Source organism: Homarus americanus, unplaced genomic scaffold (genome assembly GCF_018991925.1).
Source record: "Homarus americanus isolate GMGI-L3 unplaced genomic scaffold, GMGI_Hamer_2.0 scaffold23673, whole genome shotgun sequence".
Lineage (NCBI taxonomy): Eukaryota > Metazoa > Arthropoda > Malacostraca > Decapoda > Nephropidae > Homarus > Homarus americanus.
The window spans coordinates 75,001-90,000 of NW_024750647.1; the positions used below are offsets into that span (position 1 = coordinate 75,001).

Consider the following 15,000-nt stretch of genomic DNA (forward strand, 5'->3'; position numbering starts at 1 on the left):
TAAATTTTGTTAAAAAGTTGTAAAAAATTGTAAAAAGTTGTAAAAAAAATGTGAAAAGTTGTCATATAATTGTAAAAAGTTTATTAATGAAAAAAGTATAGTTAGGTTAGATTAGATTAGGTTTGCTTATATCAGGTCAGGTCAGGTAATCTCATTCTATAACTGTATTTCTGACTATTGTGAGGTCAGGTCAGGTCAGGTTACATCAGGTTAGGTTAGGTTATGTAACTGTATTCTTGACTGTATTGTAAGATGGTGCTTGTAAAAATAGCTATTGTGGCTGAGTGGTTACTGTTCTCATTTACTGTACCAAAAGTCACTAGTTCGATACCAGGCTCACCCATAATCCACTCAATTACTGGAGGTGATTAAATACAGTGTTTATGTAATTAATTATTTATGATTTTTTTTATTTTATGTGTAATTGGCAATGATTTATTGTGATTTAAGGTCATTTATTGTGATTTAAGGTCATTTATTGTGATTTAAGGTCATTTATTGTGATTTTAAGTAATTTATTGTGATTTAAGGTCATTTATTGTGATTTTAAGTAATTAATTGTGATTTAAGGTCATTTATTGTGATTTAAGGTCATTTATTGTGATTTAAGGTCATTTATTGTGATTTTAAGTAATTTATTGTGATTTAAGGTCATTTATTGTGATTTTAAGTAATTTATTGTGATATAAGGTCATTTATTGTTATTTAAAGTAATTTATTGTGATTTAAGGTCATTTATTGTGATTTTAAGTAATTTATTGTGATTTTAATTATATACATCCAATCAATTAAGAATCTATTGTTAGGTTAGGTTAGGTTAGTGTTGAGTTGATGTGCATTAACATAGCAAATCTGAGATGATGTCAATGCTAGGATGACCTAACCTAGTCTAGCAGATCTGAGGTGATGTCAATGCTAGGATGACCTAACCTAGTCTAGCAGATCTGAGGTGATGTCAATGCTAGGATGACCTAACCTAGTCTAGCAGATCTGAGGTGATATCAATGCTAGGATAACCATGTCTAGCAGATCTGAGATGATATCAATAGGATGACCTAACCTAGTCTAGCCTAACCTAGTCTATCTGAGATGATATCAATGCTAGGATATCCATGTCAATGCTAGGATGACCTAACCTAGTCTAGCAGATCTGAGATGATATCAATGCTAGGATAACCATAATGCTAGGATGACCTAACCTAGTCTAGCAGATCTGAGATGATATCAATGCTAGGATATCCATGTCAATGCTAGGATGACCTAACCTAGTCTAGCAGATCTGAGGTGATATCAATGCTAGGATAACCATGTCAATGCTAGGATGACCTAACCTAGTCTAGCAGATCTGAGATGATATCAATGCTAGGATAACCTAACCTAGTCTAGCAGATCTGAGATGATATCAATGCTAGGATACCTACCTAGTGTCTGAGATGATATCAATGCTAGGATAACCTAACCTAGTCTAGCAGATCTGAGATGATATCAATGCTAGGATAACCATAATGCAGATCTGTCTAGCAGATCTGAGATGATATCAATGCTAGGATAACCATGTCAATGCTAGGATGACCTAACCTAGTCTAGCAGATCCTGGACGACACCACCAAAAATCTCGACAATCACCACCAACCAATCAACCAAAACTCAATTCTTGTGTCTCTCTCTCTCCTCGCCTCGCTCTACAACCTCTCTCTCCTCAACAGGCATCGGTGGCACTCGCTTCATCTCCTTCGAGGACAGACATTGGCACAACGACTGTTTTATCTGTGCCGTATGCAAGGGATCTCTGGTCGGGAAAGGTTTCATCACCGACGGGGCGGATATCCTATGCCCAGAGTGTGCTAAACAGAAGCTTATGTAAACAATACCTTTTCTTTTCTGCAGTGTTGCCATATTGTCCCCCTACCCCCCCCTTTCCCTTACCCCTTACACCCTCTCTATACCCCCCCCCCTCCCCCTTCTTTTGGTTATATTGAGTTGAGGATTTTAATAACGCTTCGATCGTGATTCCGCGTTTAAACAGACAACAACAACGATGACCCCATGCTAGAGGTCTTTCTCTGGGGTGAGGCGATGGTAAGCGGCGGAACCTCGATTTAGCAGACCAGTACGTGAGATGTTAGTCCGTTAGATCGAGAAAGTCCGTTATATCGAGGTTCCGTCGTTTATTTACCAGGGAATAAACTCCATCGCGTGTTAATTTCCCACGATGTATAATGTATAGATTGTATAAACTGTGAATAAAGATCATAATTGTGTAACTGTGCCGAGATAACAAAAAACAAAAGAATCACATGACTGTATTTGTGTATTACAGTGTTGTATCAGGATTACAAACAAACACACGGATGATATTTTGTAATACAGTGCAGGTTACAGTGCAGGTTACAGTTACAAACCCCTAAGTCTGTTTAATATTGTGAATCATTGAGAATATTATTGAATTTTTTTGCCAATTTCAATCTGTAAAAAAAAAAAAAATTATTATATATTTGCATAGCTTTTTTTTTTCACTATTTACTAAGACAATCTGCCTCGTCTGGTAACACTGCTGCCAAGTGCCTAAATTCCTTTAATATTTTGCTTAACGGATAAAAACAACGCGGAGGTAGACGCCCCCCTTTGCCGGGAGATGGATTGTGCGCTAAATTCCCCCCCAGTCTAACCGAAGCGTTGTTTTGTGATCTTTGACCCTGCGTGCTTTTGAGTATTGCAGCTTATCATGATGTTTAAAGGAAAAAAAATACTTCGCTTATATAGATTTAAACTTGAAGGATATTTAGTTACCTCTTATAGTATAGGACGAAGAGATTTTGTAACATTCTCAGTCTCGGGTGAACAGAATTTGCATCGTTCTCGGTCATTGATGAACAGAAATTACACCGTTCAGTCTCCAATGAACAGTCCTGAATCCATCTCTAGTTGGCGTCGGAGAGTATTTGAGTAATTCCTTTCAATTTTAACCAGATCGGATATGTTTGGTAGATTCTATTGAGCATTGAATAGAATTTAATAGACTTCAATCCCTTTACCTAAAAGACTCAAACCTTATTGGACCACAGATCGAACTGAAACCCATCGACACGAGATCAAATTCCCTTCACTTATACTCGAGCGGTCACCACACACTCACTCACTCAAGCTTATATACAGTTACGGTAGATCGGTGTTTGAAGCTCCACTCTCATCCTGAGATAAACGACTATGATGGTTTTTTTTTTCCATTTCCGTACCTTGAGTGTTTGAAGGAAGAGAGTTAATTGATTTTTTCCATATCCCGGGAAAAATAAAATGTAAATAATTGTTTCGTATGAGCTTTATGGTATAGGCAATTTGTTTGTCTTCAGGCGGGGAGAAGAACTATCGTATAAATCAAATTCCTTTTTTTTTTTACTTGACAAATAATAAAAAAAAAATCCTGTATGTTCATTTTTTCATCGGGTTTATCAATGTTAAATTTATTTCCACAGGTCATGTTGTATTACCTGGTGTTGTTAACGACATGAATTATAATGTATTATTGTATTAATTAACTTAGATGCCTTTTATGCCTCGTGGAATTGGGTTATTTTTTTTTCTTATGGGGTCATCACTGCCACTGTTATATCTTTGTTTATCGGTTAATATTCACGTGATTAATGCAGTCGAGGGCGGAGTGAGGAAACGCCCCATCGAGGTAAATCGAAGTAATTGTTTCGTTTCCGCCGCTCGATTTATTTTTTTCCCTTCCTCCCCCCCCCCTCCCCCACCACGTCTGTTAGCTCTCGCCATTTATGAGATCGTTGATACCGTACTAGATTGTGTTTACGCTGTCGGCACAAGACGCTGTGTGGGGGCCCAAGCTCAGGTGCCCACAAGCAACGCATTGCACCAAAACTCGGCTTTTATGCCCTTAACCCGTCCGGCATCCACGATATAACCCGGACGTATGCCCTTAAACTATTCAGCATCCACGATATACCCCGGAAATATGCCCTTAAACTCGGGATTTACGATATAACCGAACTCCATTCAGCCACTTATAGGGTGCAAACACTTGGAAGATTAATTAATTTTTATATAATTTTAACCAATCCAGTGAATTTTGTTGCTTTTTTTTTAATCCTTTACATTGACCTCTGACCTAACATTACATTGACCTTTGACCTAAAACTTTACATTGACCTCTGACCTTAACATGGGCTGGACTTGTAGGTGTGTAGAGAAGTGACCTTTTGACCCTAGAGAAGTGACCTTTTGACCCATGTGTATGGTGGCTCGCCTGATGGTAGACTGGGGAAGGCGAAACACAATCCTCATGGCTGCCTTGCTAGCATTACCTCCTCTCCTATAATTATATATATTCCTGCATAGTTTATAGGTCAATTAGGTCTATTTAAGAGGTCATTTGAGGGGTTATAGAGACGTGAGGTAGTTTAGTCTCTCTGTGGAATAAATATAAGGACTAAATTACTAATATATCAACTACTGAAAAATGATTCTGGTTTAAATATTCACTTATGATGAATCTTTAAACTGATTCATTTTAATGGTTGATTTATTAATGGAGTTTGTCGTTATAATTATTTAATGTTTACTTTACACGGTAAGGGTCGAGAACTACGTCGCGCCGCGTTAAATCCCCCGACTTGACCCGCTAACGAGTGTCGACGGGGGTTGATGAATACCCTCGTGTTTTGCCGAGGTTTACGATCACCACGAAACCCCCCGAGCGGCGGACCGTCACGAACGTCGGGTTATATCAACTGTCGTAAACACCGATCAAATTTGCCTCCCTGAACAAATAAATGTTTTTGTTTATCCTGAATTATTGTTTTTGTATATAATGATATATTTAGCTCGCTTAAATAACAAGTATATCACACGCTGGGCCCCAGTGTGTGTGTGCTAGTTATGGAACACTGCTCTGTGGGCCCCAGTGTGTGGGCCCCAGTGTGTGGTAGTTATGAAACACTGCTCTGTGGGCCCCAGTGTGTGTGCTAGTTATGGAACACTGCTCTGTGGGCCCCAGTGTGTGGGCCCCAGTGTGTGCTAGTGTGTGTGCTAGTTATGAAACAGTGTGTGGGCCCCAGTGTGTGCTAGTTATGAAACACTGCTCTGTGGGCCCCAGTGTGTGTGCTAGTTATGAAACACTGCTCTGTGGGCCCCAGTGTGTGTGCTAGTTATGAAACACTGCTCTGTCGCTATGCGATTTTTTCTTCATATGATTTCAACTTGTTCATTCATTGTTGGTTTTGAAAGACTTCATTAAAATTAATACAATCCTGCCAGATTATGGACTGTTTGCTTACTACTGTACTCTGTGGTACTCTAAGGTACTCTACGGTACTCTAAGGTACTCTACGGTACTCTAAGGTACTCTACGGTTCTCTATGGTACTCTAAGGTACTCTACGGTACTCTACTCTATCTATATCTTCATTAAGTCATCGTTATGTGTTGAGTTTTGTCTGTAGTTGACCTGTTGATGGTGCTGATGGTGTCCTTACTGGCTGTCACACTCTGATGGTGATGGTCACACTCTGATGGTGATTATGGTGTTAATAGCTGGTGATGGTGTCGTCCTCACCATCTGCCACACACCATCATCCTCCACTGTGATTGGCTGTTGGTACTTAAAAAAAGTTCCACTAAGCTCCACCCACTTTTGGTTACCATAACACCCATCACATTCCCTGGGAATTGATTGGCTGTCGGGTTACCAATAGGGGTGGTGGCACAACTCACCTAGCTACCAACGACCAATCAGAGACTATTATAGTGTGGTGGTCGCTATGGAAACCAACAAGTAGGCGGGGCTTAGTCAGCAGGTCAATTTGATAGGTTCATTTCTATTCAGCGTAGAATAAGTTTGCGTTGGGATCTAAGCCTCTTTGAGTTTGTGGGGCTAACGTAGCCTCTTTTTCCGATGCTTTATTTTTTAAATATATAACAAAAATAGTAATAAAATAAAAGAGTTAAGTGTGTAAGTTATTTTGTGAAATTTTTATGGAATATTTGTTTCGTTTCTTGGATGAAATATATTTATAAATATATTTTCACGGTAACAGACGAATACGAAATCATAGCGTTATATACACAAGAAATTCGCAAGTCACCAGGTGGATATCGATGGTAGTTTTAACGTTGAACTGGCTTGGCGGATAGTTCGGAATACGTTAGTAGTGACCAATCAGACAGCGCGTAATGGCCTTCAAGTTAAACCGACCTCATGTGCCGATAGGACTATGCTTTTGGTCTCTGGATTTTACTTCACGATGACGCAGCCAATACCGGCGGATGTTAGCCTAGGAATCCGTGACGTCGGGTGATTCAACACGCACCGGTTCGTGTAACTCACTGTAACCCCAAACCGACGTGGAGTCTTATCTGCGAGGGACTACAGTATTTCATGTTGGGTTATCTGGCTGTGGTGAAAAATCAACATACACGACACAACGTTCTAGGCAAGATTCTAACATTCACCGACCTCCTCAAACACACAAAAGACGTCTTAGATGATGTTTCTCATTCTTCGATCTTTCTGCAAACAACAATGCTCGGTCCTTGTAACTGGGATTCTGACGTTCTAATCTACACAAAAAAAAATTGATCAAATTCTAACATTCACCGAACTACACAAACAAAACTCGATCAAATTCTAACATTCACCGAACTACACAAACAAAACTCGATCAAATTCTAACATTCATCGACCTACACAAATCCAAACACCCGATCAAAACGAGGTTCCACGCATACCAAAACAAACGAGTCTTATTTGTTTACCATATTCCCTGTGTGTTGACGAATCAGGAAGGTGCTGAGTGGTTTAAAAGCTTCCTATTGGTCGCTCAGTTATAGTTGGTGCATGATACAATACTAATGCTGATGTAACTAATCACCTGTAATAAATGTGTTACAGTGGTTAAGTGTTTCTGTACCCATTATAAGTGTTTCTGTAATTTTTATAAGTGTGTTGCAGCCTTTATGAACACAGGTTACAGTGTTTAAGTGTTTCTGTAACAATTATAAGTGTTTCTGTAATTTTTATAAGTGTGTTGCAGCCTTTATGAACACAGGTTACAGTGCTAAGTGTTTCTGAAACCATTATAAGTGTGTTGCAGCCTTTATGAACACAGGTTACAGTGCTAAGTGTTTCTGAAACCATTATAATATATTTGAAAAGTATTTGATGTTTCTAATGTATTTGGAAAGTATTTGAAAAGTATTTGATGTTTCTAATGTACTGTATTTGAAAAGATACATTTAATAGATCTCCCTTAAATGATTTCAGGGAAGCAGTTAGGGAAGGTACTTAGTGTATTGCTGTAATTAGGTGTAGTTAATTGAATTAGTTGGGTTAATTAGTATACCTGTTGTTAATTAGTTGGGTTAATTAGTATACCTGTTTTTAATTAGTTGGTGTAATTAGTGTACCTGTAGTTAGGTATGTAATGGTTAGTTCATATGTATAGTTGTGGTCATATTGCTCTCTCTCTCTCTCTCTCTCTCTCTCTCTCTCTCTCTCTCTCTCTCTCTCTCTCTCTCTCTCTCATTATTCTCTTTACATTATTATTATTATTCGTAATTTAAAAAAGAAAATATCCCAAGAATTAAATTTTATTAAGAAAAGTCAAACAACGATTTTATATATATTTTAATAAATCAATGAACTCCCAGATGGTAGGATAACATATGAATGGAAAAAAAAATATTTTATACATAATGCACAGCATGATGTATGTATGAAAATATACATGTTTTGTATGATATGTATTGGGAAGAATTAATACCTTAGGATTAATACTATTTTCTGGTGTATTTGGGCAGATTTTTGTCGTTTTTGATGGTTTTTATTTATGCCAAAATTTTCAGGTTATTTTTGGCGGGAAACATTTGTATTTGATAGTTTTCTGGTAAATTTGGCGGGAAATCACCTGTAATGTCGTATTTTGGCGGGAAAACACCTGTAATGTCGTATTTTGGCGGGAAAACACCTGTAATGTCGTATTTTGGCGGGAAAACACCTGTAATGTCGTATTTTGGCGGGAAAACACCTGTAATGTCGTATTTTGGCGGGAAAACACCTGTAATGTTGTATTTTGGCGGGAAAACACCTGTATTGTCACTATTTCCTGCGCTAAACATCATCCGACAGTCTTATAGCAAAGCCATCAGTTACTATTAAAGGTCCAACTGAGACTTATAAAACTAAAGCCTCATAAACATATTTTATAGACTTTTATAATACCTCAAAATACTTAGACTTTCATGCACATATAAAAACAAAATCCCAATAGTTTTAAAAGTATATATAATTTGTATAATACTTTGAAATGATAATACTGCATTCTTATATAAATTACTATACATCATTTATATTCTAAATAATAATATATATTTTAATATATACAAATTTATTGATAAAATATAATAATTTTTTTTTAATGTTTATTAAAATATAATTCTCTATAATTTTAATGTTATATAAATCGTAATGTTATAGGAGTAAAAATATATATTATTTTTTTTAGTTAATCTCACTTAATAATAGATTTTGGTTAGATTATTCATTTTGGTTTTGATTTTCGACTTCCTGGTGGATAATTCTCACTTCTTTTCATTAATATCAAGTGCACATGGCATTAAAATGGCCTTGATATTGGTCAGATTTCAAACAATTTTTCTGGGAACTTACAGCACACCCCCCTTTTCCACCCCCTTTCCTCCCCCACCCACAACTTCTTGGACCCCCTTTTTATATTCCTGGATCCGCCCTTTTTGGTTAAGTGGAGTCGGTTAGATACGTTCTCCACATCACCAGTTAGGAGGAAAATTTAACATAGGGACTGGTGATATTACGACCCCTTGATAGTTGAGGTTTCAGGGGTCGTGGTGTATCAGTAGGGGTCGTGGTGTATCAGTAGGGGTCGTTATAGTCGTCTTTTTCTCCTCTCATGAAGAAGCTGACCATCTCTTGAGGTGGTCGTGTGGAAGCCTTTGAAGTCGTTTAGTGTTCATTCGGAAGCCTTGAGGTCGTTGTGGGGGCTTCTGTTGATGTATGGAAGCCTCTGAAGTTATTTAGTGATCATTCGGAAGCCTTGAGGTCGTTGTGGGGGCTTCTGTTGATGTATGGAAGCCTCTGAAGTTGTTGATCATTCGGAAGCCTTGAGGTCGTTGTGGGGGCTTCTGTTGATGTATGGAAGCCTCTGGGGTATTTAGTGATCATTAGGAAGCCCTTGAGGTCGTTGTGGGGGCTTCTGTTGATGTATGGAAGCCTCTGAAGTTGTTAGTGATAGTCATTCCGGAAGCCTTGAGGTCGTTGTGGGAGCTGTTGATGTATAGGAAGCCTCTGATTATTTAGTGATCAGTCGGAAGCCTTGAGGTCGTTGTGGGGGCTTCTGTTGATGTATGGGAAGCCTCTGAAGTTATTTAGTGATCATTCAGAGCCTTGTGAGGTGGTGTGGGGCTTCTGTTGATGTATGGAAGCCTCTGAAGTTGTTAGTGATCATTCAGGAAGCTTTGGTCGTTGTGGGGGCTTCTGTTGATGTATGGGAAGCCTTGAAGTTATTTAGTGATCAGTCAGAAGCCTTGAGGTCGTTGTGGGGGCTTCTGTTTGATGTTATGGAAGCCTCTGAAGTTATTTAGTGATCATTCGGAAGCCTTGAGGTCGTTGTGGGGGCTTCTGTTGATGTATGGAAGCCTCTGAAGTTATTTAGTGATCATTCGGAAGCCTTGGGGTCGTTGTGGGGGCTTCTGTTGATGCATGGAAGCCTCTGAAGTTATTTAGTGATCATTCGGAAGCCTTGAGGTCGTTGTGGGGGCTTCTGGAGGTCGTACAGAAGCCTCGAGGTCTTTATTAAACTCTGAGGGTCGTATGGCACCCTAAAGGCACTATACCAAGGTAGTTCTGATGGTCACATGACTACCTAATGCTTGTTGAGGTCATCACTAGGATACCCAATTGGGTCAATGGTCGTTAAAGGTCAATTATAGAGCCCCAGATGACCCCATGGCACTGAGGGCTTAAGAGGTCAATATCAAGAGTCTATGAGGGCTTTAGATGTCAATAATGAGAGCCCCAGATGACCCTATGGCACTAAGAGGTCAATATCAAGAGTCTATGAGGGCTTTAGATGTCAATAATGAGAGCCCCAGATGACTCTATGGCACTAAGAGGTCAATTATACTCATTACTGAGGTCATGTGGCACTGTGGGGCGCTTATAGATCACTACCATGAATCTCTATCTGCCTGACGAAGTAATCAATATCATCTTCATTAACCTGAGAGTTCTGAAGGACCAGCCTGAAGAAGTTGTGTCTCTCCCGTAGAGGTTGATACGTTATCATCATTGTACCTTCCTTCACCATCCTCTCCTTGATCCGTGGCGCCACCTGTGAGTGAAAAGGGGAATTAGTGTTTGCTTTTGGACGCATTTTAGGGTCGATATTTAGGTTTATTTGTGAGTTATGTGAGTAATTATGGATATATTCTGAATTATGTGAAATATTTATGAGTTATGTGAGTAATTATGGAGATATATCTGAGTTATGTGAGTAATTATGGAGATATATCTGAGTTATGAGGGGGTCTTTTCAATGTACTCAAAACTCACACACACACACACTGGTATTATTACAAGTACTCACAGCATGGAGACGTGTGGTGTAATCAGGGTTGTCCTCATGCCCTCGTAGGGAAGGTGGGGCGTACCAGAAACAAACATTAGTACATTCAGGTTCCAAGAGGAGTGTGAACCCGTCTCTTGACCGTATCTTATCAGCGAAGAGCTTGGACATGGTGAAAAGCTTCTCGATATGTTTGGTGAGTCCTTTTGTGCCCTGTGGGGTAGAGGAAGGGTGTTTGAGTGGGGTGGGTGGGTGGGTGGGGGTGGAGTGGGTGGGTGGAGTGGGTGTGGGTGGGTGGAGTGGGTGTGTGGGGGGGGTGTGGGTGGGTGGGTGGGTGGGTGTGGGTGGGTGTGGGTGGGGGTGGGTGGGTGGGAAAGGAGTGAGGTTTTAAGAGAATTCAAATAGTGAGAGAGATAAAGTAAATTAATTCAAGTTAAAACAGAGATTAACTTAACCTGATCTAATCAAACACTAACCTTAGCCTTCCACATCGTCCAGAACTTGAGAACATCTGCTCTTCGCCCGCACTGGAGATGTTTATCGCCAGTGTCGTAGGAAGTGTCATAAAATTTATCCTGGGAAGAAGACAAATGTTTGATGTTAATAAATGTCTATAGTTTATGTTAAATCTCTCTCTCTCTCTCTCTCTCTCTCTCTCTCTCTCTCTCTCTCTCTCTCTCTCTCTCTCTCTCTCTCTCTCTCTCTCTCTCTCTCTCTCCCCTCTCTCTCTCTCTCTCTCTCTCTCTCTCTCTCTCTCTCTCTCTCTCCTCTCTCTCTCTCTCTCTCTCTCTCTCTCTCTCTCCTCTCTCACCCCCCTCTCTCTCTCTCTCTCTCTCTCTCTCTCTCTCTCTCTCTCTCTCTCTCTCTCTCTCTCTCTCTCTCTCTCTCTCTCTCTCTCTCTCTCTCTCTCTCTCTCTCTCTCTCTCTCTCTCTCTCCCCCCTCTCCCCCTCTCTCTCTCTCTCTCTCTCTCTCTCTCTCTCTCTCTCTCCTCTCTCTCTCTCTCTCTCTCTCTCTCTCTCTCTCTCTCTCTCTCTCTCTCTCTCTCTCTCTCTCTCTCTCTCTCTCTCTCTCACTCACCCTCTGGAACAGGTAAGCAGCACTGGCAGAGTTACAGTCCTTCAGCAGACCAACGTGGCGTGTTAAGAAGACTGAACATTGCTGAGGTGATGCCAGGAGCTTATGTGGGTTCCAGGTAATGCTGTCAGCTCTGTGGATAGGTGGATAGGTGGATTAAATGGATAGATAGGTAAGTGGGTAGGTAGGTATTTATATAATATATCTAGACAGTACAGGTATACAAACAATATACCTAGACAGTACAGGTATACAAACAATATACCCAGACAGTACAGGTATACAAACAATATACCTAGACAGTACAGGTATACAAACAATATACCTAGACAGTACAGGTATACAAACAATATACCTAGACAGTACAGGTATACAAACAATATACCTAGACAGTACAGGTATACAAACAATATACCTAGACAGTACAGGTATACAAACAATATACCTAGACAGTACAGGTATACAAACAATATACCTAGACAGTACAGGTATACAAACAATATACCTAGACAGTACAGGTATACAAACAATATACCTAGACAGTACAGGTATACAAACAATATACCTAGACAGTACAGGTATACAAACAATATACCTAGACAGTACAGGTATACAAACAATATACCTAGACAGTACAGGTATACAAACAATATACCTAGACAGTACAGGTATACAAACAATATACCTAGACAGTACAGGTATACAAACAATATACCTAGACAGTACAGGTATACAAACAATATACCTAGACAGTACAGGTATACAAACAATATACCTAGACAGTACAGGTATACAAACAATATACCCAGACAGTACAGGTATACAAACAATATACCTAGACAGTACAGGTATACAAACAATATACCTAGACAGTACAGGTATACAATCAATATACCTAGACAGTACAGGTATACAAACAATATACCTAGACAGTACAGGGTATACAAACAATATACCTAGACAGTACAGGGTATACAAACAATATACCTAGACAGTACAGGTATACAAACAATATACCTAGACAGTACAGGGTATACAAAATCATACACAACACAGGTATATTAAATTAATCTAACCTGTGAATGCCACGCAGTTTGTGTTTATGTAAGGGTGACAGCAGCGCCCCACCACCCCAAGCGGCGTCCACGTGCAACCACAGACCTTCAATTTGACACACCTGACTCACTCTTTCGATGGGGTCATAAGCACCTAACACTGTCGTACCTGCGGGGGTTTAATTAACGTTAAATTGGGGGTTAAATAAGACGACTGGGAGGTTAAATAAGGGTGCTTGTGGGGTAAATAAGGTAAGTGAGGGTTAATTAAGGTTGAATTACAGGTTAAATTGCGTTATCGGGGTTAATTAAGGTCACTGAGAGGTTAAATGAGTTAAATTAACCAGAAATGAAGATAGATTAAACTTAATTTGATGAGAAAAGAGGTTAATTTCGACAGTTTAAGCAGACACAATGTTAATATTAACCAATTTAACATACCTGCTGTAGCACAAACGATGAACGGTACACCCCCTTCTTCTCTGGCTTTGGTAATACATTCCTTAAGGTGGTTAACATCCATCCTGTAAAAATGTTAAATCGTGTTAATCTAAGTTAAAATGGGTTTGTTATTCATATGTTAAATTTTATGTCGTTTTTTTTAGTGTTTCTTGTGTTTTGGTGGTGGTGGGGAGGGTGATGGTTAATTTTGTTAATGTTAAAATTGGTTAGGTTAGGTTTATGTTAATATTGTTAAGTTTAGGGTATTATTGATGTGGTAACTGTCCGTCTGTCTGTCTGTCACACACACACACACACACACACACACACACACACACACACACACACACACCAACTCACCTCCCGTTCTCATCCACGTTAACGAGAATCAGATTATCAGAACCAAGTCCAAGGGTGATGGCGGACTTGACCACGGAATAGTGGGCATCAATGGACGTGAAGGCTACCAAACGTCCAAGGCCGGTGATGCCTTGTTTCTGTGTGAGAGAGAGAGAGAGGAAAGAGAGAGAGAGAGAGAGAGAGAGAGAGAGAGAGGAGAGAGAGAGAGAGAGAGAGAGAGATGAATTGGGTCTTGATTTGGATGGAAAAGTCCGACCTCCCTCCCAACACCTGCCAACCCTCCAAACCTCCCCAACACCTGTCGACACCTCCAACACCTCCCAACCCTCCCAACACCTGCCAACACCTTTACAACACCACACACTCCAAACCCCTCCCAACCCCTCTCAAACACCAACACCTACCAACACCTGCCAACACCCACCAACCCCTCTCAAACACCTGCCAACACCCACCAACCCCTCTCAAACACCTGCCAACACCTTTCTACACCACCCAAACCCTCTCAAACACCTGCTAACACCTACCAACACCCACCAACCCCTCCCAACCCCTCTCAAACACCTGCCAACACCTTTCTACACCACCCAAACCCCTCCCAACCCCTCTCAAACACCTGCTAACACCTACCAACACCCACCAACACCTACCAACACCCACCAACACCTACCAACACCTACCAACACCCACCAACACCTGCCAACACCTACCTTGATCTCAGGGAAGCGATAATACCGGGCCAGCAACATGCCATACATATTAGAGATGGAGCCACCCGGTGAGAATAATCCATCGTGTTCCTCATACCCGACGTGTTTGGCCATCTCTGACAGGACCTGGGGGCAGAGTGGGTATATTAGGGTATGATGTGGGTATATTAGGGTATGGTGTGGGTATTTTTAGGGCATAATGTGGGTATTTTTAGGGTAATTTAGGGTATTTTTAGGTATTTTAGGGTAATTTAGGGTATTTTTAGGTATTTTTGGTATTTTTAGGGTAATTTAGGGTATTTTTAGGGTAATTTAGGGTATTTTTAGACAGTAACTCACTTCAAACTCCATCAGGGTGAAGACAGGAGCCACCTCATACGTATAGACAGATGGGTTGAGAGCATCTGTCACCCACTGTCCCACCAGACCGTACACGTCCAAACTGTCCATTGAGATAGACAGAAATTTGGTTAGGTTAGGTTTGATTGGGGTTAGGTTAGGTTAGGTTAGGTTTGGTTGGGGTTAGGTTAGGTTTGGTTAGGTTAGGGTATCTATCTGTCTATTTATTTGGCTGTCTATCTATCTGTCTATCTCACCTGGAAAACAGCTGATTGATAAAGTAGGGATGACCTGTCTTCACGCTGTACCTAATGACCTCGTCTAGGTACTTCAACAGGTCACCTTGGGTCACCGGGTCGTCTTCCAAGGTCAGGTGTAGACGTTTCTTTAGGTCGTCAGGTTGAA

General features: G+C 40.3%; 2 protein-coding genes and 1 long non-coding RNA gene across 3 annotated transcripts in view; 1 reads left to right on the forward strand and 2 right to left on the reverse strand.

Annotated features, from left to right (window-relative positions):
• LOC121854123 (four and a half LIM domains protein 2-like) overlaps positions 1–3,584 on the forward strand; it is a 26,605-nt gene extending 23,021 nt beyond the window's left edge. The window contains exon 4 of the mRNA XM_042348514.1: positions 1,707–3,584. Within this exon, the coding sequence (XP_042204448.1) occupies positions 1,707–1,864 (158 nt within the window). The 3' untranslated portion in view covers positions 1,865–3,584. The remainder of the gene's footprint in view (positions 1–1,706) is intronic.
• Positions 3,585–7,624: 4,040 nt separating this feature from the next.
• Positions 7,625–8,688, reverse strand: LOC121854125. Its single transcript, XR_006086483.1, has 2 exons — positions 7,952–8,688; positions 7,625–7,921 (listed from the first exon to the last, which is right to left on the reverse strand). It is a non-coding gene; the product is annotated as an uncharacterized LOC121854125 (long non-coding RNA).
• A 1,070-nt stretch (positions 8,689–9,758) lies between these two features.
• LOC121854126 (cysteine sulfinic acid decarboxylase-like) overlaps positions 9,759–15,000 on the reverse strand; it is an 8,108-nt gene continuing 2,866 nt past the window's right edge. Inside the window, exons 3-12 of the mRNA XM_042348518.1 lie at positions 14,853–15,000; positions 14,596–14,698; positions 14,257–14,382; positions 13,547–13,683; positions 13,187–13,269; positions 12,767–12,914; positions 11,694–11,823; positions 11,092–11,190; positions 10,637–10,828; positions 9,759–10,381 (exon numbers count right to left, since the gene is read on the reverse strand). The exon at positions 14,853–15,000 is cut by the window's right edge and continues 13 nt beyond it. Coding sequence (XP_042204452.1) covers positions 10,208–10,381; positions 10,637–10,828; positions 11,092–11,190; positions 11,694–11,823; positions 12,767–12,914; positions 13,187–13,269; positions 13,547–13,683; positions 14,257–14,382; positions 14,596–14,698; positions 14,853–15,000 — 1,340 coding nt within the window. The 3' untranslated portion in view covers positions 9,759–10,207. The remainder of the gene's footprint in view (positions 10,382–10,636; positions 10,829–11,091; positions 11,191–11,693; positions 11,824–12,766; positions 12,915–13,186; positions 13,270–13,546; positions 13,684–14,256; positions 14,383–14,595; positions 14,699–14,852) is intronic.